Here is a 27,580-nt window from a genome sequence, read left to right as displayed (position 1 = left end):
AATCTCTCCCTGGTGACTGCATGAGAAGAAGGGAAATAAAACAGTATCTTTAACAACATCCCTGCAACAGTCAATAAATACGTTTTGTGTACTCTGTGTTTTTAGAAATATTCCTGAGACATTTCTCCAAATAAACTTTCTTCTCAGTTTACATGAGGAACAGGCTTTAAAATTTTTTTTGCTGCCTTTGGGATAAATCCTATTGCTTTACAGTTAAATCAACACTCTTCCCTTTAAAGAGTGTTTCATGGACTAACATGTCTCACAGAAGGGGAGACAGCCTGCTAACCCAGCGGGATTTTCTATTTGCAGTTTCTGGTGGCCATGTGGGTTCCCGGCCACTCCGTGGAGTTTACCACCCCTTCCCACATCTCTGAGGCTTATCAACTCCTCCCAGATCCCAGCATGCAAGCCCTTTATGATAACTTACACTAAGCCCTGTCGAATCCACCTTGCATGACCACTTTCCTTCTGTGATATGCACCCCACTGGGGCCCCGGAAGAACAAAGGTGTTCAACAACAGAAGTGTAACACAACTGAACACGTTTCACTTGAAGTTTACATTTTCCTCCCCATGGAGACCTGTTTCTGGGGCAGTGAAATCTCAGGTTTTACAGTGCCAGTGACTTGGCACCACCACTCACCTCCCCATGCTGATGGGTCAGAGGGCAGGCAAGGCTCTGGGAATCAGTCCTCACACCATCACCGCAGTCCTCCTGGCGTTAGAGCCCTCCTATTCTAGGAAGCGGGAAAAATCACAAAGATAGCACACTCCAAGTAAATGTTGACCTTACTTACCAAAGGAGTGCTTAACTTATTATTTTGTTTTTTTAAATTATGAAAGTATGATAACACATTTACAGGAGACTTGGAAAACACAGAACAAAGTTACACACACTTCCACTATATATTACAATTATTAAAAAATAAATTGTAGATAAATGAAAAGTAGATAAAATTAAGATATTCAGTTGGAGTTTCAATATAAAACTCCCAAAAATTAGTAGAATGAATATACAGAAAAGTAGAAGGAAAACAGGAGACCTGAAAAGCACCATGGACCAATTCAACATAATTAAGATTCATATAGTTTTTGCATAACAGTAGGATACAAATTCTGTTCAAGTTCTCAAAAGGGTGTTTAAATCCAAGCATACATAAACTGGTTCATGATCCCAGCATTGGAGCTCTTAGCAGAGTTTATTCCAAGCAACACACTTCTAAGTTAATTTCATGCTGTCAGAGATACAGGCCTAAATCGATAGAGATAATAACAGTCTGGCACTAGTTAATGCTTTCTACCCAAAAGCGAGTCAGTGACCCCAAAATAGGTCACCAAACAGTCTAAACTACCTAATGGTGCTGCGTGTTAAGGGAGATGAGGGGTGAGAGCAGGAGGTTGGCAGAATGACTGACTGACTGGGAATCTGAACTATCCATGCATCTGGTTAATCCAGTAGATCCCTCTTTCATGCACAAAGCCCCAGGTAAGGCAACTCGCTCCGAGTGAGCTCTGTCACCTTCACAACGGCTGCCGCTCCTCCACCCGAGACCCACATCCCAGACGGAACACGGGTCTAAGCAAGGGCTTCCTTCTGACTTGCTGGATCCAAACGACGAGAGACAGTGGGTCTCTTCCTTGGTCCTGTGGCCCTGCTTCGCTGCCAGGCTCTCAGGACAGCTGTCTCCCCTAGTCTGCTTCTTAGCTCTTGATCAGTTCCTTCTCAGGACTCTCCACGTCTCGGAGACTCTGCACATCCCGGCTGTTCTGTTCCCCCTAGGTTTTCTGTCTTGGCTCCAATCTCCCCTAACCTTGTCTCTGTTACTTGTCATCTTCACTTATTGCGTCAATGATCTGATAGCAGAGAACTAACTTTCTCCACCCCAAGCCTCTTCTCTAAGTCACGGATACATATCTCCCAGCACCTACTGATAACCCCATCTGAACATCGTGTGGACCTGTGAGAAACACTTCTGAAACCGAACCCTCCCACTGTGGCCCCATCCTGCTCCTCCCACGCTCCTCCTGGCTATCTCAATCCCCAAAACACTCAAAGCAGGAAACTAGGGAGCTGGGTCTGACCCCTCCCTTTCCTTCATCCTCCAGAGCCAATTTCTTACGAAGTCCTTCCATTTCTTTCTTTCTTTTGGAGGCAAGGAATACGACTTTATTTGGAAAGCCGGCTGACCAAGAAGATGGCAGACTAACGTCTCAAAGTCTTCGAGTCCTTCCATTTCTTTAACCTGTTTCTCTAAAGTCTGTCCCTTTTCTTGTCACTCTTGCCTGAGGTCTCTTTCTTATCTCTTATTTTTACCTGGCCTATCCGGACAGCAGCCCAACTAGTCTGTCTCCCACCTGCTGTCTCAACCCAGCAGCTACCGGATCCCTTGCTAATAGCTTCAGGCAGATTCTTTATCCTAAACTGACAGCCACGTCCCTGCTCAGGTCCAGGAGCCTGGCAATCCTCCAACGGCTTCCCTCCCATGTAAATAAAGGCCAAAGGCTGTACCCTGACTCCGGTCTGATGGGACCCCCACCCGACGCCGCTCAGACCCTCCCCCTTTCTCACTCCCCCCAGCCACACTGGCGTCCTCGCTGTCTTTCACCCACGCCAGGTGCTGTCTGGTCTCAGGGTCTCTGAATGTGCTGCTCCTTCTGCTTGTAAATAATCCATAAGGCTTATTTTTTTCCCTTCAGACTTTTACTCGATGGCACCTTCTCAAGGAGGCCTGCCCTGGACACCCAACCTGTAACTGCAAGCTGTCCATCCAGCTCCCATCCCTGAGTTATTTTTTCCCCTCAGCGTTTATGTATTTACTAACTTCTTATACAGTGCCAGGCCCTGTTGAAATGCTTTACAAATACTCATCTATTCCTCCTATCAATCACCAAGGTAGGTACTATTTGCATAATATTTTATAGATGAAGCAGAGAGGCTAAGTAATGTGCCTGAGGTCACATTGCTAATAAAAGTGATTATAAACAAAAGAGCTGAGATTCAGGCATGTGAATCCACACGCCTATCCACACAGCCTTCTAACAAACTGGTGTTTGCATTTCTCTTGCCCATGTGTCTCCTCCTCCAGAATGCAAGCCCCACAAGAGGCCAGATTTAGGTCTGCTTGGCTGGCGGCTACATTCCCAGCATGGCAACTCTTAGGAAAGACCCTGGCAAGAAGTCAAGCTGCAGAGTTCCGGGATTCAAAAAGGTTACGAACTTACACGTAATCTTCCCCAAACAAGCAGGAATTATGGTAACCTCCCAAGTGTTCTCTGTCACTCAGGAAAACGTCCTGTCTTTAGGATGGTAAAGGCGGTCCCACTTGATCTAGCCTTATGCTGTTCCGTACAGCAGCCCCTGCCCTGTGTGGGTGAAGTAATTAAAATTAAAAATTCAATTTCTCCAGGCTCCAGATACAGAAAGCAAACCAAGTAGTTATCAGCGGGGAGGGAAAAGGAGGGAGAGGCAAGAGAAGGGTAGGGAATTAAGAGTACAGATTACTATGCACAAAGCAGACAGGCTACCAGGATATATCGTCCAGCACAGGGGATACAGCCAGTATTTTGTAATTACTATAAATGGAGCATAATCTTTAAGAACTGTGAATCACTGTGTTGCGCACCTGAAACTTACATGATATTGTACATCAACTCTATTTCAATTTAAGAATTATATACTGGGTAAATAACTGTTGACAGTAACAATCTTTATGTGTATAGATGCTTTTTTAATGAATGAAGTAAAATGTATTTAAAAGGGAGGGCAACAGTTCAGTCTGTCAGCGGCATGAGCCACATGTCAAGCGCTGCAGAGCCACACGCAGCCTCTGCATTAGAACCCGATCTGGCCCCGTCTCTCCTTCTAGTCGTATCCCCCGACTGACAGACTAGCCAGACCCGTCCCTGTGCTCCACCGTCCTGAACAGCCAAGGGTCACTGGAGCGCTCCCATCCCTCTGCATCTGCAGAAGGCTCTCTGGCTCTGGTCCGTCTGTCGGCGCTCCCAGGTGCTCCTCATGCTGCTGGCTCAGCATGATCCCTCTGGGAGGACCTCATGTCCTCAGAGTACTGGCTCTGAACAGCAGTCGGCTACAATGCCACGCCTATGCTTCACTTTCTCATTACATGGTAAGCTCCTCAATGGGAGGAACAGCCTCTTATCCCTCTGTTTCCCCAGCGACCAGCGCCTGTCAACAAGTGACGACAACTACTGCCTCTCTCATGGGTCGCTGGGACCACCAGACACAAAGATGAATCAGATATGGACCCAGCCCTTGAAGACTTTACAATGAGGTAGAGGAAACAAAACACACACAGAGATGTTATAAAATACAGAGGATTAATAATGCCTACCTGACCAAAGGGTAAAATCACTGTAATTATTAGTTTGGGTTTTGATATGGTGTCCATATTGTATCATGCACCCTAAACTTAGGACAAATGGTATTTGTGATTTAAGAGTTCATACAAAAAGGGAAAAAAATAAAATAAAAAAAGGAAAAAAATGCCAATATAAATATGTTTTATGTAATTTTATATCTACTTTTAGTATTTGAATAAGGTGAGATTACTACAGCATACCTTTTATTAGAATACCAATGGCTCAAAGATTTAAATATCAAATAACCCACAAAACTGTAAGATGAAAATGGAGTATTTATCTAATTCCAGAATAGGTTAAGACTTTTCTTCAAGTGATGTCAATGTCTCAAACTATAAATAAAAGACATCTACTCATGAGTTTAAGACTTCTGAGAGTTAAAAATAAGCCCTTCTGAAACACACAAGGCTTGGGGAAATTACATGCAATGTACATGACACAAAGTAAATATCCCTTACATGTAAAAAAGTTCCTATGAACAAAAAAGAGAAACACTGGAACAGAAAAATGAGCAAGGACAATTGGAGATGAACAGAATAAGAAATCTGAATGGCTGACAGAATCTAACTTCACTGGTATTTCAAGAAATATAAATAAAAACAAGGTTTTATCACTATCAGTTGGCAAAGATTAAAGTCTGAAGATACTGTGCTAACCAGTGGGAGGGGGAAAGGTTGCGAGTACCTCTGGAGAGAATCTAAATATGTACTCACCTTCTGGGGGTGTACAGGTAACACATGTGAAAATATTAAACATGCTTACCCTCTGCTCTACCCGTCACAGCAATTTGTCTTCAGGAAATAATAAGATAAATTCACTAAAACACATATAAAGATGTTCATCATAGTATTATTTGGAATAGCAAAACACTGTTACTGAGTGCCAAAAGTGCCTTTTGGGGGTGGGCTGCATTAAACACGGTTCATGTATGCAATGGACTACGATGTGACTATTAAACACGCTCACACAAAGAGGGAAGGAGAAAAGAGAGGACATTTCAAAAGAGAAATGTGCTGTAAGGATGCACCACAGCAAATGTAGGAAATGTTATTTAATCTGGTGTTTGTCTTAGGACTTTTTTTTCCCCAAATATGTGATAACCATGAGGATAAAAAGATATCCTTGTAAATCACAAAATTTGTGTTTAAAGACAGAGAGAAAATAGGACAGCTTGTAAGTTGCTGAAATAATTACGGTTATTTAGGACGATATTTATTTAGTATTAGCCAGGAGGCAACAATATGGTAATGTGATCTTCAAATGTAAACTCTAGTTGTATTTGCAGCTAAGAATCTTGGCACCACAGTTTAGGAAGGCAAACTCAGCAATATTACAAAAAACTGCCATGTTTTTCAAAGGCCTAAGCTGTGTGAGACCTATCCCCAAAGAGATGCATTAACTCGCATGATTTCAGCTGATGGGGTCCCGTTCAGCTGAACATTTTTTAACAGAATGAGGTACACTAGGTCCTGAGTCAAAGTCTTTCTCTTTGCAGTCTCTCTCTAACAGTCCTAAAGGAAACAGTGAAACCAACACCAGTCAACTGCAAAGTGAAATGGCTCCCATGGTGAAAAATGCAGGATGCAGTGATACAGTTATTAGCAAATACTGAAATCACAGGCAGACAAAACTGCAGACAAATGAGACTCCGGAAGAGCTAGACCTCTGAGTAAGAGGTTAAGATGACGAGTGCTGCAAAAAAGAATGATATGAGTAGGAAAGGATTACAAAAGGGCTTGGAAAAATCAGAAGATCATCAACAGGCAGAATTCTGTAAGGAATGACCATGTCAGTGAGAGTGAGAGGCCGAAGTGAAGGATGTGGTATGGCACTCAGTTGTGGGAAAAATACATCAAAACAACTTGATTTGTTAAGAAGAATGTATGGTATCACCATGAATTGGGGTTACCTGGTTCTCAACTCTGATCCCCAACTATCTGTATGTTCTAAGTTTATGTCGGTCATCAGGTCCTGCCAATTCTTCCTCAAATAGTCCACACATCTAAAATGACCACAGCAGACACTACTAGCTCAAGACAGATCTCTACGTGGAATACCTTTTTTTGGAAACACTTCTTTGTAAAACACTACCTTCACAGTACGACCAGCTCAAGACTCTCCCAGAGCTTACGGGTCAACAACTTCCCTGTGTAGCATCCCTGAGACCTTTCATCATCAAAGTCTCATCTTTTTAAAAAAAAAAAAAAAACAAACAAAACTTTTTTATATTGGAGTAGAGCTGATTAACAATGTTGTGTTAGTTTCAGGTGTAAAACAAAGTAATTAATTTATACATATACATTATCTATTCTTTTTTCAAATTCTTTTCCCAATTAGGGTGGTTTAGAATATTGAGCAGAGTTCCCTCATCTTATTTCACCAACCTGTTCTCTGCTTGCTCCAGATAACATCTCTCTACTCCAGTGATGGGGGTTGTTCCTCTCCCACACAAGCTATTCTCAATCTTGCCTTGGGCCTTAAGTCACTTCCTACTAACTCATATATCCCGCTCACAATATTACACTTTTCTCAAAGCACAGGTCAATATTTTTCTTTGCCAAGATTTGACTCGTAATACTTCTGTTTTCCCACACTCAATCTTCTTTGTACTTGTATGTAGTCTATTTTAAATAAACACGCTGAATAAAAATGTAAAGAATATAAATACCTAGATCAACTTTTGTTTCTTCTTTCCAGGCTATATACACAAGGATTGAGATCATGTAGTCCTATGAGGCTTGGAAGAATGTAAACCATAGATTCAAAATGCAACAAATACAAGTGATAAATCAATATTAAGGTGGCCAATGAAATCAACAAACTACTTAGACAAATTAATGCTCCATTTAATAATTTTGCTAATGTGTCAAACAGAATGAACAGACCTGATACCAAGACATGATAACATTAAATGTAAGATAACACAAAGACTATGATTCTCTTCAGCCTCTCCAAGTCTAGAAATTATTTTCATTACACAAAACAGAACACACTAAAGACTCCAATATGACATTAAACTAGGGATTTGAGTCTCTCATTTAGAGTTCTTTAATAACCTAGTGTATCTTCTAGCATGGAAGTTCCTAGATTGTAAGGCATCTCTTTACTTTCCTACTAGTGACAAATGTTCTCTGAAAACGCTTCACACTGTTGTTACTCTAACTGGGGTCTTGAGGAACCCTGCGGGTCCTGAGACAAACTCCAGAGAATAAGCGAGCTGTTCCTTTTAAAGGTGTTCACGCATTACTCAAGTTTGAGAAACATAGGTCTTACCATCACTTTATCGCCCAATTAGCTCTATTTTCTCAATGAAGCTACTTAGATTTAGATTTTAGAGAAATCTAAAGCATGAATCGTGATAAAAGCAGAGCAAAGCAAAAACGATGCTGACTTGTAAATGTCGTGACCAGGTGGCATGTAAGACCCGCAGGGTCCTGAGTGCAGCATCCTTCTCGCCAGCCAGGTACCCTCCCCAGTGCGGGCCAACCCGCGCCCACTACGTGTCGGAGGGGAAATCAGCGCGGTCACTGGAGCGGGCGCAACAGAACGATTGCCAGCTTTCTCCCGCCAGGGGCTGGCGGGGGGCGGGGGGGAAGCACCTGCAGCCCAGGGTCACGGGCGCTGACGGCGGGCGCCCGGAGGCGGCCGAGCGGTGCGGAGGCACTGGCGCGGGGAAGGCCCCCGGGGCAGAGCCGCAGGTCCGCGGCTTCGCCGCCCCGTCGGGCCGCGCTCCAACTGTCCCCCCTTCGGCCGCCCACCCTCCCCCACATCCGCGCCAGAAAAGCCGCCTCACCTGCTCGGCTACGTCCGACTCGACGGCCGGGGGTCCCAGGAGTGGGGACTCGCGGGTGGAGCGCATCACGGCCACCGCGGCGAGGCGGTGCCGGCAACGCCGACACGACTTCCCGGGGGCGGGATAGCTTCCCAGGAGCTCCGCTCCTTTCCGGTAGCGGGCCCGCCACTCCTCCGCCACCCGAGTCACGTCACCGGGAGCGCGCACGCCGAGGGGCGGGGCTTGCGCCTGGGGGGTGGGGCCTGTACGCGGTGACTGGCATCCGCGGAACTACGCGGAGTCTGCTGCGAGCACAGAATGTCAAAAGTGAAAGTGGCAACACGAAAAGTAACACGTACGGTGGCTTGGATACCGTAGATCGAAGCCCTTCGGTTTTCAGCAAGTATCAGTGTGCTGATGACACATTCATGTTTCCTTTGTGCTCTTTATTATTATGGACAACAGCACTTGAAAACTTAACTGGGCACTCTTCTTCTCATCTGTTGACATTTTATGTTACAATTTTGCCAGTAACTATCTTTGTTTTACAGGCGGAGAAACGAAGCACAAACTCATTCAGTGACTCTCTTAATTAAGGTCCACGTAATTAGTAAGAACCAAGATTTCATTGTTGCCAGGAGTTTCATATACCAGAGCATATTCTAGGTTAAACAGAGCGCCCTCGACACACGTAATGGTTTTGAGAAGAAATAGTGAAGTGAACAACACTAGTGCCTGACATTGACCCCAAGACCTGGTACTTAGCTCAAGGACACACTATTTAGCTTTCTAGCTGAGCCCCAACTCCCTCCACCTCCCCCCCCCCCCCAAAAAAAAAAAAACCCCAATGCCTTGAAGTCACAGAGCTGGAGAAACCTTGAGAATTGCGGCTTAAAAAAAAAAAAAAAAAAAGTGGTTTCCCTGCTGCCCAGAGACAGGAAGGGACCAGGCAGCCTAGCCACTTTAATTTGTTATTATTGTTATTGTTCAGTCACTCAGTCGCATCTGACTTTTTGTGACCCCATAGACTGCAGCACTCCAGGCTTCCCTATTCTTTGCTATCTCCTGAAACTTGATCAAACTCAAGTCCATTGAATCGGTGTTGTCATCCAATCATCTCATCTTCTGTCAGCCCCTTCTCCTGCCTTCAGTCTTTCCCAGCATCAGGGCCTTTTCTAATGAGTCGGCTCTTTGCATCAGGTGGCCAAAGTATTGGAGCTTCAGCCACTTTAATATATTTCTTAAAATGAGAGTCCTAGGAATGTCTACTCATTAATTGTGTCAAGTAAAAGAAGCTTAGACAAAACTAGTAGCTATATATTTTAAGCAGAATCCTTGGTCCAGCACCTGCTTCAGTTAAATCTTGTAATGTTTCATTCCTGGATTTGGATACTGTTCATGGAAGAAGGCTAGCAGTGACCAAGGAGGCTTGTGCTTTAGAAGTTACTTTAGAAGTTTTAATTGTTACTCCATACTAGAATCATAAAGCCACAGAATGTTCCAACAAAGGGGCCATAGTTACAGTCTAGACGAAACCTCCTCCTTTTTCTGTTGAGGAATGTGGAACTCTGAGAGATTGGATGTCCTGCCCAAAGGCCCTGAGGCAGAGGGGGAAACAAAACCAGGTGTTCTGACTCCTCCATCAGTGCCCTTTTATGGCAATTGGTTGTTATTTTAAAAAATGACCGGTGTGGACAGACTACACATTAGAAACCTCTGTGACTTCTACCTAAGATTTGTTTTAAGAAGCTGAGGTAGTTGGTCACGAACATGCTGTGATTTTAGGGCCAGGCCCCCTCAAAATTATGTGCCTTTCAAAGTCCTTACAGTTTGAGATACTGGTTCTTATTACAGTAGTCTCTCTCTTAAGAAGGCCTCTACTAAAAGCCAGAATAGTATTATCACATCATCAATACTTATTGATGGGGCTTCCCTGGTGGTTCAGTGGTTGGCCTTCCAATGCAGGGGACTCGGATTTGATCCCTGGGCAGGGAACTAAGATCCCATGTGCTGGGGGACAACCAAGACCTCTTGCTGCGATTAGAGAGAAGCCCATGCGCCCCAACAAAGATTCTACAGGCTGCAACTAAAGCCCGACACAGCCAAATAGGTAAATAAAATAAAATAAAAAATTTAAAACTAGTTCTTGATAATTCATAAACAACAATAATCTGATAAGAGCTAGGAAGGAAAAGTGTAAAGGATGAAACATAGAACATGGTTCACTAGTTTCCTAGAACTATCATAACAAGTTACCCCACCTGGGTGGCTTAAAATGATAGAAATGTATTCTTTCACAGCTTTGGAGGCTCACAGTCTGAAGTCAAGGTGCTGGCAGGGCCATGCTCTCTGTGAAGATAATAGGAGATGATCCGTCCTTGCGCTTTCTTAGCTTCTGGTTATTGCTCACAGTCTTCAGCATTTGTAGAAGCATCACTCCCATCTCTGTCTTTGTTGTCACATGAAGTTCTCCTGTGTGTCTCTCCAAACTCCCCTCTTCTTAAAAGGACAGCAGTCATATTGGGTTTAGCCCCTCTCTCCCCTCCCCCACCCCAACCAATCCAATATAGTCTCTTCATTTGTTTTCTTCTTAAGTCTTTATTGGATTTGTTACCACATTGCTTCTGTTTTACCTTTTGGCTTTTTGGCCACAAAGCAGTGTGGGATCTTAGCTCCCTGACCAGGAATGCAACCCATACCCCCTGCACTGGAAGGCAAAGTCTTGACCCCTGGACCCCCAGGGAAGTCCCTAAATCTCTTCTCAACATGATTATATCTGCAAAGATCCTATTTCCAAATAAGGTCATGTCCATTGCTTCTCGGCCTTTTGGCTAAGATCAAGTGTAGTACCAAATAAGGTCATGTCCATCAATTCCAGGTTGACATGAACTTTTGGGGGACACTATTCAACCCAGTACATGAGAGGACCAGCCCTGTTTTGGTCATCTGGGACAGTTTCTTTGAGGAAATGATGTTTGAGCTCACACCTTCAAAATGAGTAGGAATTAATGATAAGAGGGATGAAGTCTGGGCCTATATGAAGTAGTAGTGCTTCAGGCAGTGGATACAGCAAAGACGCTCTGAAGAAGGGAGAAACACAATTGTCAGGTGAGCCATGGACTTATTCTCGCTTATTAACAGGAGAAACAAAAAACTAAGTTAATAGGAGCCAACTCTTACTGAATACTTTATGCCTGCCACAGTTCTCAGAGCATTAGAAAACATTTCAGAGACTTCCCTGGTAGTCCAGTGGTTAAGAATCCACGTTGCAATGCAGAGCGCTTGGGTTCCATCCTTGGTAGGGGAACTAAGATCTCACATGCTGTGAAGCACAGCCAAAAAAAGATTTAAGAAAAAAAAATGAGTGACTTAAAAAAAAAACTTCAAATAGAATGGAAATGAAAATACATCAAAATTCATGTAATGCAGCTAAAGCAGTACTCACTGAGATATTTATAGTTTTAAACTCTTATTTTAGTAAAGGGAAAAAGTTTGAAATCAATTATCTAAGTTTCATCTTAAGAATTTAGGATAAGAAAAGAAAATTTAAACCACAGCAAGTGGAAGAAGTTTTTAAAAATAGGTTAAACAAAATTAGCAAAGCCACAATTTGGTTCTTTGGAAATATTAATAAACTCCTAGTGAGACTGATTGGGAAAAAAAGAAAGAAAACCCAAATAATCAAAATGGAGAATAGAAGAACTTCCTTACAGAATCTACAAAAAATTTTTTTAATAATAAGAAAACATTATGAACAACTTCATGCTGTTAATTTCAATAATTTAGATGGGATGGGAAAACTTAGAAAAACACAATTTCTCAAAACTGACGTGAGAAAAAAATCATCTGAATAGCTCCTGTATCTTTTTTGGTTCCCGGATTGTTTCACTAGTAAATTTTATCAACTATTTTAGAAAGAAATCATACCAATCTTATATAAACTTTTTCAAAAAATTTAAAGAAGGGAATACTTCTTAATTCACAATATAAGGTCAGAGTAATCCTCACTCCAAGAGATTAAAAAAGAACAAAAATTACAGGAACATCAACATCCTTTTTTCTAACAAAATATTGGCAGTTCAAGCCCAGCAATATTTTTAAAAAGTAAGCTAGCTTAACCAAATGAGATTTTTTCCCCCAGAAATGCAAGGCTGGTTCAACATTTTAAATTGATCCCTGTTATTGACTACATAAACTCAATAAGAGAAATAATTCATATGAGTCATGTGATCTCAATCAATGTAGAATAAAACCTTTGACAGAGTTTCACACTCATTCATATTTTGAACAAAAAAACTTTAATCAATTCTGAAGGGAATGATTTTCCTCAATTTGATACTCTATCTACAAAGAACCACAGGTAACATGGTCAAAAAGTCAAAGTACCTCATCACATGTTTGTATTTTGTATTTTGAAAGGATGAAGTGAAAGTATGAAAAGCAGTGTGATGTCTGGATTGCAGAAGCCATCTAGCAACCATGAGGCAACATTGATGCAGCTAAGAAGGCAAAACTACACATGAGGAACTAGAAAGAGAGAGTTGCCTAGGTTCATCACAGCATCATTAAATCACTAAACTAATACCAGCCACTGGATATACCTCTGACTTCTTGTTATGGGAGGATAATAAAGTCTTTTTGTTTACATTACTTCTGGCTAGATACTTCATTACTTGCCATTAGGTCTTTAAAAATATTTGTTGACTGGTTGATTAAAAACTGGAAGGTACCACAAGAAATCATATTTCCTAGCCATCTTTAGTCAGATTAGGTTCCATGTGCATTCTATAGATCAGACAGCTAAGATCTTAGAGGCAACATGACATATTCAAGTTCCTAAACTGGAAAGGAAACAGGGTGATTTAATATGAAGAGTACTAAACTGGGAGGTAGAAACCTGGACCCCAGCCCCTGCTATCCTACTAAATGAACACATAAGCTTAGAAAAATTTAGTTTACTTCCTTGGTCTTCACCATCCGTATGTAACTAAACAAATTAAGTGGAGAGGCAGCTAGGTTGACCTCTAAGGTCTGAAATCCGTGGTTTCAAAGAGGCAGAAGAGAAGGCCAGAAACAAAGTCTTCCCTTCCTCTTTCCCTTTTCTCCATCCTCCATCTCCTCTTCCTCCTTCTTATGAAATCTAATATAAGGTAGAAGAACTCTTTCCTTTTTAAACTGAACTCCAGAGATTTCCCTAGCAGCCCAGTGGTTAAGACTCTGGGCCGCTAATGCAGGGGGCAGAGTTCCATCCCTGGTCTAAGAACTAAGATCCCGCATGTTGGCCAAAAAAATAAAAATTAAAACAAATTGAACTCCAGATTAAAAAAAAAACAAACTGTGCATGTGGGAATCTTCATGAATGGATTCAGTTCAGTTCAGTTCAGTCACTCAGTCAGTGAAAGCTGAGGCGGTAGGCAGATGGGCACCCCACCCCCCCACGGTAAAGCAGTTAGAGAATCGTTCTCTATTAATTGAAACTCTAAGAATAGCAGGGCAATTAAGGGATGTGACTGGGCCCTTCTCAGACAACATATTTCTCCTTCCGGAAGTCAGGAGACCTCCCCTACCACGCATGTGCAGAAAGGCTCCTTGGAGGCCAAAGGGGAGTCATGTCAAGGGATATTCTACTCAGATGCCTTTTCAGTAAAATTCAACTTGGCTAAGAGACTCATGAGCACACATGGGAAGACCCTGAGATATACCAGATATGGACTGTGAACCAGGCAATCGTAATAATTGGCCAAAGGAAACCTAGAAGAAACACCTCATAAAAGTAATTCAAACCACCAAGAGGCTTCCGCTCAGGGACTCTCCCTCTGAGTCCACCAATGTGTCTATCCACACATACTGTACTTTGTTCTCTCCTAATAAATACTTTACTTGCTTCACCACTTTCTGACTTTGTGGAAATCCTTTTCTGCAAAACCAAAGGTTTAGGGCTCTTGTCACTGACCACTGGTCTAGTGGCTAGGATCTAATGCTTTCACTGCTGCGATCCAGCAGCAATCTCTGGCTGGGAATCCAAGCCTCGCTCCAAGCCATTGCAGGCTGAGGCCACTGGCGATCAAAACCCGTCAGTATTTAGAACCCAAACAGGATTCCCTTTTAGTTATCTTTCTAAAAAAACTCCAACATGGCCATAGCTTGGCATTTTACTGGCTTTGCTCTCCAAATGCTTTAAACCATCATTCCAGGGAGCCTGGGCTTCCTCAGTGGCTCAGCAGTAAAGAATCTGCCTCCAATGCAGGAGACACAGCTTTGGTCCCTGGGCGGGGAAGATCCCCTGGAGGAGGGCATGAAAACCCACTCCAGTATTCTTGCCTGGAGAATCCCATGGACAGAGCAGCCTGGCAGCCTACAGGCCATACAGTCACAAAGAGTTGGATATAACTGAAGTGACTAAGGAAGCATGCGTGCCAGGGAGCCTAAATTGGCAAACTGGCCCTCTTGGTAGTCTGTAGGGTGTTGGGAGGAAGTTAATTGTGAGACACTGGATATCATAGAAACAAAAGAATCAAATGGCCCTTGAAAACAATGAGTTCTATTGTTACCGAAAGGTGGGGTCTGGTTGTTCAGCGCTCAAAAGCCAGTGAACATGCTATGTTGGTAGAAAGAAAAGTTTGCTTTATTTCAGATGATGGCAACTGCGGGGGAGGTCAGACATCTTCCAAAGGCCAACTCCCCGCCCCAGCACACACACACCAACAAACAGGGGATAAGAAATTTTATAGACAGAGAGAGGGGGCTACATGCAGAAACGGCACAGTCAGCTCTGACAGTCATCTGGAAGTTGGTCATGTGCTGGTCTGACAAGCGTCATCTTGGTTGTTTCAGGTACAGTTAATCTTCAGTTCCAGGGTTGCTTTGTTTCCATTTCTCGGAATTGTGGCTGCTCATGTCACGGTTACAGTCTGGTCATCATGCAGTTAACTTCTTCCACCAGTGGGGCTTCAGTATCTATAAGTTGGCTCATAGGATATGACTCAGAATATTATCTATGGCCCTTGAAAAGGAACTAAAGGTCCTTGACTGTGCTTAATGAATATACTATTACAATTTGGTCTCCTTTGACTGCTTTCCTTTGTTACTGCATTTATCCTTTCTCTGATTAAACTTATTCTTTGAGTAAAGTTTTCCACAGACAAAAGCAGGAGGAGGACATGGGGGCAAGTACTGTAGTGTCTTGCTGTTTCACTATTGCCCTCCCCCAGGTCTTATTTGCCTTTCAATGCACTCTTGCATAGACTTGTTTGTGAGCAACTTGGCTAATAACCCTATATATTTATATAGCATTTGTCTTCAAGAAGATCATAGAGCTTTACAGACATGATCTCATTTATGAGCCCAGCATTCCTGAGGCAAGGAATGGGCCAGGAGGTCTTATTTTATAGTGCTTTGTTACGGAGGGAAAGCACTTGAGATTCAGAAAGAGAAAGGGATTTGGTCAAAGCGGTATCAAAATTCTTTCAACCTTTTCTCATCGCAGCTTATGGATCTTTAAACAAACACACACACAAAGTATAGAACAAATGTGCTTGTTTTGCTGCCTACAATCCATCCTTCTCTTTTTTGGTAACAGTACCTCAAATTTCAGAAGGAGAATGCCTATCTCTTGGGGCTTTCCAGGTGATGCTAGTGGTAAAGAACCCGCCTGCCAAGGCAGGAGATATAAGAGATGTGGGTTCGATCCCTAGGTTGGGAATATCCCCTGGAGGAGGGCATGGCAACACATTCTAGTATTCTTGCCCAGAAAATCTCGTGGACAGAAGAAGCTGGTGGGCTACAGTCCACAGGATCACAAAGGATCAGACACAACTGAAGACACACGTGCAGGCCTATCTCTCTTTCAGTCCAATTGGGCCAGGACCTTGGCCTTGTTAAGCAGAGTAATTTCATCCCCTGGCCATTATGACTGGCACGTGAATCAAGCTGTCCTGATTAGATATAAGCGACATTCTTTTTTAAAAATTTATTTATTTGGCTGTGCCAGGTCTTAGTTGCAGCATGCAGAATCTTCCATCTTCATTACAGCATGTGGGCTCTTTAGCTGTGGTATGCAAACGCCTAGTTGTGGCATGTGGGATCCAGTTCCCCGGCCAGGGTTCTAACCCAGGTCCCCTGCATTAGGAGTGCAGAGTCTTAGCCATTGGACTGCCAGAAGTCTCAAAGCTACATTCTTCAATATCAGATTCATCTGCAAAAAAGATGGTATTTTGATTTTTGTGCAGATTTTGTTCATTTCTCAAACCATTCAGACTTAGGCAGGAAGCAGCAGGTTATTTATTGAATTCCTTGAATCTGAACATTTCTGTGTTCCTTCCTCACGCCAGCTACCGTATCATTCTTCTCAGCATCCTCTGTTAGTTCCTCTTCCCTTCTAGGTCAGAGTTGAAATTGTTAGCAAATCAACCTGGGAATCAGTAGGCTGACTAGATTTTTATCGACAGATTGACCTCATACCCATCTCCTTAGCATGACACCCCAAGGCCATAATTAAATAAATCCCTTCCAGTTTTTTAAACCTCTTGTCCTAACACTTCTTCATATATTCCCTGTGTTCTAACATGCTTATCTACTTGCCTTCTCCTAGACTGTTTCTTATTTTCATGTCTCTGTGTCTTTACACACATTTCCGATGGCTGGAATATGTCCCTCTTTCTTGACTGCCTGGAAAAAAACCTTCCTACTCATCCTTCAATTTGCACCTTGCAGTTGAGTGTGGTCATTGGTTGCTAACCTCCCCTGGTAAGAAAGTTTCTCTCCTTTATGGCTCAGCACCATCATTTGGTATAACCACTGCTGGTCCTTGCTGCCGTCTTATTCCCCGTGTATTTCTGCGCCTCTTGTTCAGTTGTGGTTGGCTCTTTGCGACCCCAGGGACTGTAACCTGCCAGGCTCCTCTGTCTATGGGATTTTCCAGGCAAGAGTACTGGCGTGAGTTGCCATGTCCTTCTCCAGGGAATCTTCCTCACCCAGGATCGAACCTGCCTCTTGTGTGTCTCCTGCACTGCAGGTGGATTCCTTACCTGCTAAGCCTTCGGGGAAGTCCTCTGTGTAATCCTAGCCTGGAACAAACATGAATTCAATGAAAAAAATGCAAGCTATCTGCCCATACCTATTCCTCCTATCCCAGCAGAACTGAAAATGTTGTAGCTACCTTGCCTTCCACAGAAAGAAATATTGGGGGTTGGCCTAAAATTTCATTTGAGTTTTTCCATACCTTCTTACAGAAAAACTTGTGTGAAATTTTGGGCCAACCCAGTATATTTCACCCCCCTTCTACTGTGATGGACTTCTGCCCTAGCTCCAAATCCATCCCTGTTTGAAATTCATGGTCTGCTTTTTCAGCATAGCTTCTCAGTAATGTCTACTAGAACTGAATTGAAGAGTTCATCTTGTTCAAGTCAAGCTGAGTTTCATCTGCCAGAATCTCTGGAATTCATATTCTGCTATCCAGTTCTCTTGTTGTCCATCTTAGTGTCTTTTTTAAAAAATTCATTTTATTTATTTATTTTTTGAGTGCTTGCCACTTGCCACATGACTTGTGGGATCTAGCTTTGCTACCAGGGGTCGAAATCTGGCCCCCTGCAGTGGAAGTGTGGAGTCCTAACCACTGCATCACCACGAAATGCCCTGTCCTTCTTAGCTCTGAATAATACTTACTTGCATAGACATATCTTATCCTTCGTATCTTCTCCTGTTAGATTGTAATTTCTTTGAAGACAGACTGTGTCTTCTACATCATACCCTCCAGAGTGCTTAGTATGGGGTGAGGCACATAGGAGGTGCTCAAAACATGTTTTCTAAGTGATTAATGAGTGAATGAATGACATGACTTTTCTTCTTGAGCAAAGAGAAACATTGATGAAGATTAACAGATTTCAGCAAGAGAGGTCTCTTCCCTGTTTACCAATCTTCCAGTTCCCTGAAGAGAAGGGACAGAAAAGGGAGAGAAAGCAGTGGGTGATCCAGAGATGAGCTGTCTCTGTCTTTACGAGATGCTGACTCCACTTGCCTTGTGAGACTAACAGGAAATTTGGGAGTGTTTCTGGACTTGGATGGTGAATTTTTCGTTCGTGTGATGCAGTTTGAACCCTATTTTTTACATTTCCTCTTCATTTCAGTTGGAATCGGACATGAGGAGCCAAATGTGTGTTTTCAGCCTGACATCCTTCTCTGGGATGCCTTCTCTGACCCCCGTTTGTTAGGCTGGCAAGAAAGTTCATTAAGATTTTCCGTCACATCTTAACGAAAAACCAAAATGAACTTTTTGGCCAACCCAATGCAGTGGCAAGCTGTCCTCCTTGGACCTCACACCCACTACGTGTATCCCCTGATTTCTTTTTTCTCTGTTGAACATAGATTTTCTTATTTTGTTAGTTTACTCTTCATCTCCTTATATCAGTCAGGAGGCAGAAAACATTTAGGTTATTGAAACAGGAAAAATGTAACATAAAGAGCTGTTGACTAGTAGAAGGTGGTTAATTACTAAAAGAGGTAAAAGATGAGGTTTCACGAAGGGGTGCAGAAGAAACAGATGAGAAAAGCAGCTAGTACCTCTGGGCCAGGGTGGGGAGTAGATAGGAAGCAGCTGAGGACCCAGGGGGACAGCGCCCAACTCACTTTCTGTTCTTATCCCCAGGCTGTGGTTCAGGCCTTTTTCAGAAGTGTGTGACTACGCCAGACTGGCTACATAACACACAGTGCGCGCATGCTAAGTTACTTCAGTCATGTTCGACTCTTCATGACCCTATTGACTGTGGTCTGCCAGTTTCCTCTGTCCATGGGATTCTCCAGGCAAAAGTACTGGAGTAGGGTGCTGTGCCCTCCTCCAGGGAATCTTCCCGACCCAGGGATCGAATCCACACCTCTTGTGTCTCCTGCCCTTGGCAGGCAGGGTTCTTTACCATTAGCGCTGCCTGGGAAGCCCTCACATAATACACAGACTCAGTGCAAAACAAAAACGCAAGGCTTCTTGTTCCACAGTTATTAAGCATTTCAAGATAGTGGCAGCAGAACGTGACATCAGTCAATGCAGGGCTTGCCTGAGTGTTAGGTCCCATGGCTGACGGTGTAATTGTGTAGTTCTCTGGTGACGGCAGGCTTGAGTAGCCTGCTGGCGGCAAAGAAATTTGGCAGAGGGGGCAGGCTGGCCGGGATCTGTGGAAGCCGCTGTTAAGGGTGTGGACTGGCCTGGGCCTCTCTGCTGTGCAGAAACAGGCTGCTGGAGTGGGGACTGTGATGGTTTTTTAAAATTTATTTTTGGTTGCACTCGGTTTTCTTTGCTGCACACTGGCTTTCTCTACTTGGGGGTGCGCAGGCTTCTCTTGATTGTGGATGCTTCTCCTGATGAGGAGGACAAGCTCTAGGTACTCAGACTCAGTAGTTGAGGCACATGAGCTTCGTTGCTCAGTGGCAAATGGAATCTTCCCAGACCAGAGACTGAACTCGTGTCTCCTGCATTGGCAGGCAGATTCTTATCCACTGTGCCACCACGGAAGTCTGGGAGAGTGTGGTTTAAGGAAAGAGCCACGCCTTGACAGTTTACCAACCTTCAGGATTCTAGAAACTGTAGCTTCATACCCTTTGCCATTTTGTTGTCACAAAGATAAATTTCCAAGTTAGAACGCATTCTTTTCACTCATATGTTATCTGGATTTATAATCTTGAACAGGTCTAAACAATGCACATAGTCTTACCCCCAGTCTTACAGATGTTTGTGGCAGTTCTTAAGGGGAGTGAAGAGAAGATCCAGTCCAACAGAAAAGGTGACACAAGATAGGATCACAGATGCGAAAAGAAAAGTTAATGTGAGGAGGGGCAGCAAAGACTTTTTTTTATTGTGGCAAAATAAACACAATATAAAATTTACCAACTTGACCATTTTATTTATTTTATTTTTACAGTCTATGGAGTCAGACATGCCTTAGTGATGAAAAACATTTTATTTTAAAAATACCTCTTTCTTTATTTGGCGGCAGTGGGTCTTAGTTGCAGCATGCAGGACCCTTTAGTTGCAGCATGTGGGATCTAGTTCCTTGACCAGGGATCAAACCCTGATCCCCTGTGTTGGGAGCATGTAGTCTTAGCCACTGGACCACAGAGAAGTCCTTCAATTTCACCATTTTTAAGTGTATAGTTCAATAGTATTAAATATCTTCCTATTGTTGTGTAATCAATCTCCAGAATTTTCCTTCTGAAAAAGCTCAAAACTGAAACTCAACCCATTAAACAACTCTCATTTCCCTTCTGCCCTGCTTCTGGCAACCACTCTCGTACTTCCTGTCTCTATGAATGTGGCCACTCTAAAAACCTCCGATAAGTGGAATCATGCAGTATTTTATCTTTTGTGACCAGCTTATTTCACTTAGCATGTCCTCAAGTTTCATCCATATTGTAGTGTGTGTCAGAATTTCCTTCCTTTTTAAGGTTGAACAATATTCCATTGTTTGCACATACCACATTTTATTTATGCATTCATCTGGTGATGGATGGATACTTGGGTTGCTTCCACAGTTTAGCTACTGCAATGGAGAGCAGTGTACAAATATCTCTTTGAATCTCTGCTTTCAGTTCTTTTGGGTGTATACTCAGAAGCTGGATTGTTGGATTGTACAGTAGTTCTATTTTTAATTGATTTGAGGAGCCATCACACTGGTTTTTGTAAGGTTGGCACCGTTTTACATTCCCATCAACAGTGCACAAAGGTTCATTGTCTCCAAATCTTCACCAACACTTGCGATTTTTAAAAAAATAGCCATCTTGAGGGATGTGAAGGGGAATCTCATGGTGGTTTTGAAAACTCCTTTTGAAATAGGAGGGAAAGAGGGTAGGGTGAGTGAAAAGGAAGAGATATTTTGAAGCAAACTAGAGGGACACTGAAGTAACTTATAGCTGATCTCCATTCTTAACCACTGGACCCATCAGGGAAGTCCCTGGTAATTCTTTTTAAAGCAACTTCTAGTTTGGTAGGAGAAGGTAAATAGAGAAAGAGATGAGATCTCTATAATTGCCTTTCCCAACCACACCCTACCCTATGCATACATGTTGGACGATCAATATTCATTTCTCCCGAGTCTCTCCTTCACTTCTGTCATGTGCTCTGTAGTTGTTGGGTGGTTGCAATTTTCTTCATATTGATACCATCACAAAAGTGTCCTCAGATAGGAAGCTAGTGGTCAGGGACTGTGCCTTCTTAGGACTCAGCTCACTAAGACTAGAGCCCAGCACCGCTCCCATGTCTGCAGTCTTTAGGAGGCACTTTAGAAATTAACAAGCCCTGACTTTCCTTGGGTGGAGCTAGTGGTAAAGCACCCCTGTGCAACACAAGAGACATAAGAGATGCAGGTTCGATCCCTAGGTTGACAAGATCCCCAGGAGGAGGGCATGGCAACCCATTCCAGTGTTCTTGCTTGGAGAATCCCATGGACAGAGGAGCCTGGTAAGCTACAGTCTATAGCATTGCACAGAGTTGGACACAACTGCAGCGACTTAGCACACGCACACAGCTTTCCTTGTTCACACAGGGAAACCATGGCAGACCCAGGGGAGGTGGCTTACCTGACAGGCAGCAGCATAAAAACCGTGAGTAATGGATATAGCATCTGCTGGCCCAGTTAACCTGTCAGTCTGGGAGACAGAGAGCGACAGGTGTTGCCAACCCTCAGGATACAGCCCAATGCAGTAAAACTCCCAGATACACAGAGGGGGTCAGGTAGGCACAATGGTGGCCTCCTGGAACCGACCTCACTGGAAAGGACTTGTGTGTACAGCTGGATTCCTGCTGGGGAAGACCATGGCCCTCTGACCTGCCAGGCTGTTGCTTGTTATGTTTCTTTCTTTTTTTTTTGGCTTGTTATGTTTCTAAACAGCATACTCTGACCCTGCTTCCCCGGTCAGGAGCCTGCTGCAGTTCCTACCCTGCATCAGGACTTTGGTCCAGAGGTTTATGCTTCTTCCTGCTCTATCCCTTAATATAATGATTATACCTGAAAAGATAATTTAAGGAGGTTAAGGAGAATATTTACCATGCCTTATCATTGCTTTGCTTCCCTCACAGCTCAGTACGTAAAGAATCCGCCTGCAATGCAGGAGACCCCAGTTTGATTCCTGGGTTGGGAAGATCCCCTGGAGAAGGGATAGGCTACCCACCCCAGGATTCTTGGGGGTGGCTCAGTTGGTAAAGAATCCACCTGCAATGCAGGAGACCTGGGTTCGATCCCTGGGTTGGGAATATCCCCTGGAGAAGGGAAAGGCTACCCACTCTAGTAATATGGCCTGGAGAATTCTGTGGACTGTATAGTCCATGGGGTCGCAGAGTCAGTCACAACTGAAGCACTTTCAGTTCACTCCACCCTTGCTTTGTTTTGGGTATATCTCCTTCCATACGTACAGACCATTTTGCATTTTTGTAATCATGACACACCTCAGTACATAGGAGCAGTATTATCTGCTTTGTGCCGTGTGCGTGCGTGCTTAGTCACATCCTACTCTTTGCGACCCCATGGGCTGTAGCCCGCCAGATTCCTCTGTCCGTGGAATTCTCTCCAAGCAAGAACACTGGAGTGGGTAAGCATTTCCTCCCCCAGAGGCTCTTCCTGACCCAGGGCCAAACCCACTTTTCTTTCGTCTCCTGCATCAGCAGGCCAATTCTTGACCACTGTGCTACCTGGGAAACCCATATATACTTTGGCTCCCCTTAATAACTTGGTTCTTGGTACAATCCCTAGCATATAGCATGTGGTCAATAAAGGATCATTGAATGAACACCATTCTATCATATACTTCTTTCATTTCACACGATAAGACTGTCTCCCTATTTGTCATAGCAAGAGTAGTTGTGATTTTTAATGGTTTGCCTAATGGCATGGAATAATTTCGACTCTTGTCATTTTTACTGTTCTACTTTTTTTGGTAAAAAATTTCATGTACATTTTATTTAGCTTCTTGGGAATTAGCTTCAAGTAAAAGATTCCAATAGAATGATTGTATTAAAGAGGTTTGGACAACTTCATGATTCAGTGAGTATTTCTTTTTTAAAATATTTATTTTTGGCAGCACTGGGTCTTTGTTGCTGGGCATGGGCTTTCTCTAGTTGCAGTGCCCCAGCTCCTCACTGTGGTGGCTTCTCTTGTGGATTAGGGCTCTAGAGTACACAGGCTCAGTATTCATGGCTCACAGGCTTAGCTGCCCCAAGGCATGTGGAATCTTCTCAGACCAGGGATAGAACCCATGTCCCCTGCATTGACTAGAGAATTCTTAACCATTGGACCACCAGGGAAGTCCCAGTGAATATTCTTAAGGAGACAATGCTTCCCAGTAGAGACAATCCATTTCTGCTTTCTGTATGGTATATATTCATATTTCTATTTCTAGAGTGTGTCCTAGTCAATGATGAGGGCCACAGAAACCATCCCCAAGAGCCCCTTAATTCAGAACTCCTTGAAGAGTCTAACAACATTCATCAGAAGCTCACTTGGTGCGATAGAGTAGATCTTATGGTTTCTGAGTAACAAAATAGTCTATTGACAGAAATGGCGCCTTTCCCCTAGGTCCTGAAACAAAACTCCAAAAAAATATGGCTCTGATCAGAGCAACATCTTTACAGCCAACATCAAAGGAAGGCAGTCCTTGCTTTGATGCTGAATGAGACTTTGAGATCTCAAAACCTAAAAAAGTTTGTATGAGTTTTATTGCTCCTCTAACAAGTCCCCACAAAGTTAGTGGCTTAAAACCATGCAAATTATCTTACAGTTCTGCAGAAGTCTGACATGGTCCTCACGGGGCTAAAATCCACAGGCTGCATTCTTGTCTGCAGACTCTAGGGAAAATTCTTTTCCTTGCCTTTCTTAGCTTCCAGAAAGTGAAAGTGTTTGACAGAAAAGTCACGTCTCTCTCTTTGGGACCCCATGGATTATAGCCTGCCAGGTTCTGCTATCTGTGGGATTTCCCAGGCAACAATACTGCAGTGGGTTGTCATTTCCTTCTCCAGAGGATATTCCTGACCCAGGGATTCAACTTGGGTTTCCTGCATTGCAGACAGTTTCTTTACTGTCAGAGCCACCAGGCAAGCCAGGCAGCTTCTAGAGGCTGCCCACATTCCGTGGTTTGGGTATTGACCCCTTTCTCCATGTTCAAAGCCAGTAATATCACATTTCTCCCAGACCCTTGTCCTGTTGTCATCTCTCTCTCTCTCTGCTCATAGCCTGGAAAGGTTCTCTGTTTTTTAAAGAATTAATGTGTTTAGATAGGGCCCACCTGGATAATCCAAGACACTGTTACCATCTCAATGTCCTTAACCTTAATCACATCTGTAAAGTCTCTTTGGTTTGGAAAGGTAATATATTCACAGGTTTTGAGGATAAAAGATGTAGGCATTTTTGGAGGGAGGGATTATTGTGCCAACCACAAGATCTAACCTGGACATATATTTTAAAATTAAAACTATATACAGGACTTTCCTGGTGGTTCAGTGGTTAAAGACTTCTCCTTACAATGCAGGGGATGTGAGTTTGATCCCTTGATCCCTGATCAAGGAGCTAAGATCCCACATGCCGCTCGGCCAAAAAAACAGAACATAAACAACAGAAGCAACATCGTAACAAATTCAATAAATACGTTAAAACAGTCCACATCAAAAAAATCTTAAAAGAACAATATGCATTGACAGAACATGTAACATTATTCATTCACTTATATAAGGAATGACTAAACAGGGTGAATCAAGTACAAAAGTCAGCATGAGCTTGGAGAACTCTTCATCAGCCAGTGATACTCAGAGAAAATCTTCTGGGATGCCTCTCCATCACCTCTGACACCAAGGTTAAGCCTGCATCTCTGGACCATTGAAACTGCCAGTCTCCCTTCCTGTCCACATCCAGGCTCTGCACAGCCACCTACACTGTTGGAAGGGGGACTGGGGCTGAGGAGCAGGGTACCAGGCAAGGGGAAGGGGCAGAGGAGCCAAAGGGAGGCTCTGAAGGGAGCCTGGTGACTTGAGTGTCTATTGAGGATGCCCCTATTCCCAGGGCTCTGTTTATGGGGGTTCCTTTTCAAGAACGGCACTTTCTTCCTCAGTTCAGTTCAGTTTCTCAGTCACGTCCGACTCTTTTTGACCCCATGGACTGCAGCACACCAGGCTTCCCTGTCCATCACCAACTCCTGAAGCTTGCTCAAACTCATGTCCTATCAAGTCAGTGATGGCATCCAACCATCTCATCCTCTGTCGTCCCCTTCTCTTCCCACCTTCAATCTTTCCCAGCATCAGGGTCTTTTCCAAGGAGTCAGTTCTTCACATCAGGTGGCCAAAGTATTGGAGTTTCAGCTTCAGCATCAGTCCTTCCAATGAATATTCAGGACTGATCTCCTTTAGGATGGACTGGTTGGATCTCCTTGCAGTCCAAGGGACTCTCAAGAGTCCTCTCCAACAGTAGAGTTCAAAAGCATCAATTCTTCGGCACTCAGCTTTCTTTATAGTCCAACTCTCACATCCATGTATGACCACTGGAAAAACCAAAGCATTGAAAACATGGATCTTTGTTGGCAAAGTAATGTCTCTGTTTCTTAATATGCTGCCTAGTTTGGTCATAGCTTTTCTTTGAAGGAGCAAGTGTCTTTTAATTTCATGGCTGCATTCACCATCTGCAGTGATTTTGGAGTCTCCCCTCCCCCAAAATAGTCTGTCACTGTATCCATTGTTTCCCCATCTATTTGCCATGACGGGATGGGACCAGATGCCATGATCTTAGTGTTCTGAATGTTGAGTTTTAAGCCCACTTTTTCTTCCTTGGTGATCCTCATTCTTTTGCCTCCCCAAGCTGCTGGATTCTCCCCACCTGGATCTTGTGTTTAGGAAGAGTTCCCATGAGAGGCTCTCTGATTGGTGGCTCTGCCAATAAGTGGTGGTGGGGTGTGTGTGCAGCTGAGGAACTAGATTAACTGAGGTGGGTTGTTTTTTTCCCCTCTCTGTGTGACTAACATGAACGGAAATACAAAGGAGAGTGTAGCAGGGAATGCAGATTGCTTTCCAGAAAGCCTGAAAGTGAAGGTGAGAGTTGAGAGAGGCCACTGCGTTCTGGAACACACGTCTGATGGCAAATGAGCAGCAGATGAATTTCTCTGGGGCCTCTGGGATGAGCTCTGGACCCACCTGTTACAGGGAACTCTGAATCTGAGGTCTTCAAGGATCGCGAAGGCATGTTGACCCCAGATCCTTCTTTTCTGAGCCCTACAGCGAAGCTTCCGACTCACCACTAGATGGCGGGCGAGCTGCGGCTCTCGGCAAGCGGGGCCAGAACCCGATTGATCCCAGGCTCTTTGCAGGCGCTGGGCGGCGCGCGGCAGCTCGCGGAGCTCCACCTGGTAAGACACAAGCGCCTCTGTCCGTGGATTGCTGAATTCCATCTTAGCGTCCCCCAGGACTAACCTAAGCAGTTTTTGCTCTATTCTTTGGCCCCAGTCACAGGTTTGGAAAAAATGACCCTTTCATTCCTGGGGCTCCAGAAAGGAAAAAAAATAAGGTGTCCTTCTCACTGAAAACCGATTTGCTTAGTAATCATATTTTGTTTCTTTATGGACAACGTGGAGCCAGGGGGACTTGGGTTTGAGCTTTGGCTCTCATTCTCTGGGCGATCTTTTCTGGGCTCCAGTTTGTTTGTTTGTTTGTTTTCCGACTAAAAGGAAATGAACCATCCCTGCCTGATGGGGTTGTCCCAGCACCAAGTGTTAACAAGGATGGAGCATGTCAAGCACAGCGCCCAGCACTGAGTAGGCATTTCCCGTCCCACTTCTTTTCAGGGAGCAGGGGCCCTATCCGCCTCCCCTTCATTGTTCTTGTTGTTTAGTTGCTAAGTCGTGTCTGACTCTTTTGTGACCCCATGGACTGTGACCCACCAGGCTCCTCTGTCCATGGGATTTCCCAGGCCAGAATATTGGAGTTGGTTGCCATTTCCTCTCCAGGGGATCTTCCCAGCCCAGGGATCAAACCTGTGTCTCCTGCATTGGCAGATGGATTCTCTACCACTGAGCCACCAGGGAAGCCCCTTCACCATACTCCCTAGCTGTATCAGTGCCTGGGGTGTGGATGGCAGGCATTGTGAACAAGTGGACAAGCTAGCTCATGAATAGAATTTACCTTGATTTTAATCCAATAGCCTCCTATTACTGAAATAGGAGGTGGTTGCGCAGGATTCAGAAGATTACATCATAACACTTCTGCCTGCAGATGGTAACTCTCTGACTAAAGGAGACCAAATTAACCAAAACACATTTAAGAGTGAAGACCGAAGCTAATAAATGAAAAATGATTCAGAATGTATGATACAGACTGGTTATAGATGAGTTTATAGTTCCTCCAATAGGGCTCAGTTTCTCAAATCCAGCCCTTCATGGTGTCGGTTTACATTTTCCCTGTTTGTCAACAGGAGGC

General features: G+C 43.8%; 1 protein-coding gene, 1 long non-coding RNA gene and 1 pseudogene across 5 annotated transcripts in view; 2 read left to right on the top strand and 1 right to left on the bottom strand.

Annotated features, from left to right (window-relative positions):
• The window catches only part of ENTPD4 (ectonucleoside triphosphate diphosphohydrolase 4), a 34,727-nt gene extending 26,356 nt beyond the window's left edge, over positions 1–8,371 (bottom strand). For 2 of the 4 annotated variants that reach the window (XM_020888161.2, XM_020888165.2), the window contains exons 1-2: positions 8,176–8,371; positions 646–739 (exon numbers count right to left, since the gene is read on the bottom strand). In XM_020888161.2, the coding sequence (XP_020743820.2) occupies positions 646–653 (8 nt within the window). In that variant the 5' untranslated portion in view covers positions 654–739; positions 8,176–8,371. Of the gene's footprint in view, positions 1–645; positions 740–3,224; positions 3,305–8,175 lie in introns of those variants that run through there. The other 2 variants (XM_020888164.2, XM_020888163.2) reach the window with 2 other exon arrangements.
• A 58-nt stretch (positions 8,372–8,429) lies between these two features.
• LOC110133921 (uncharacterized) lies at positions 8,430–12,804 on the top strand. Its single transcript, XR_011485024.1, has 2 exons — positions 8,430–8,553; positions 12,574–12,804. It is a non-coding gene; the product is annotated as an uncharacterized lncRNA (long non-coding RNA).
• Positions 10,966–11,060, top strand: LOC139032493 (U2 spliceosomal RNA; annotated as a pseudogene).
• Positions 12,805–27,580: the final 14,776 nt, after the last annotated feature.

This window comes from Odocoileus virginianus, chromosome 31 (genome assembly GCF_023699985.2).
Source record: "Odocoileus virginianus isolate 20LAN1187 ecotype Illinois chromosome 31, Ovbor_1.2, whole genome shotgun sequence".
In the NCBI taxonomy this organism is placed as follows: domain Eukaryota; kingdom Metazoa; phylum Chordata; class Mammalia; order Artiodactyla; family Cervidae; genus Odocoileus; species Odocoileus virginianus.
This window is presented reverse-complemented; position numbering and strand designations above follow the sequence as displayed.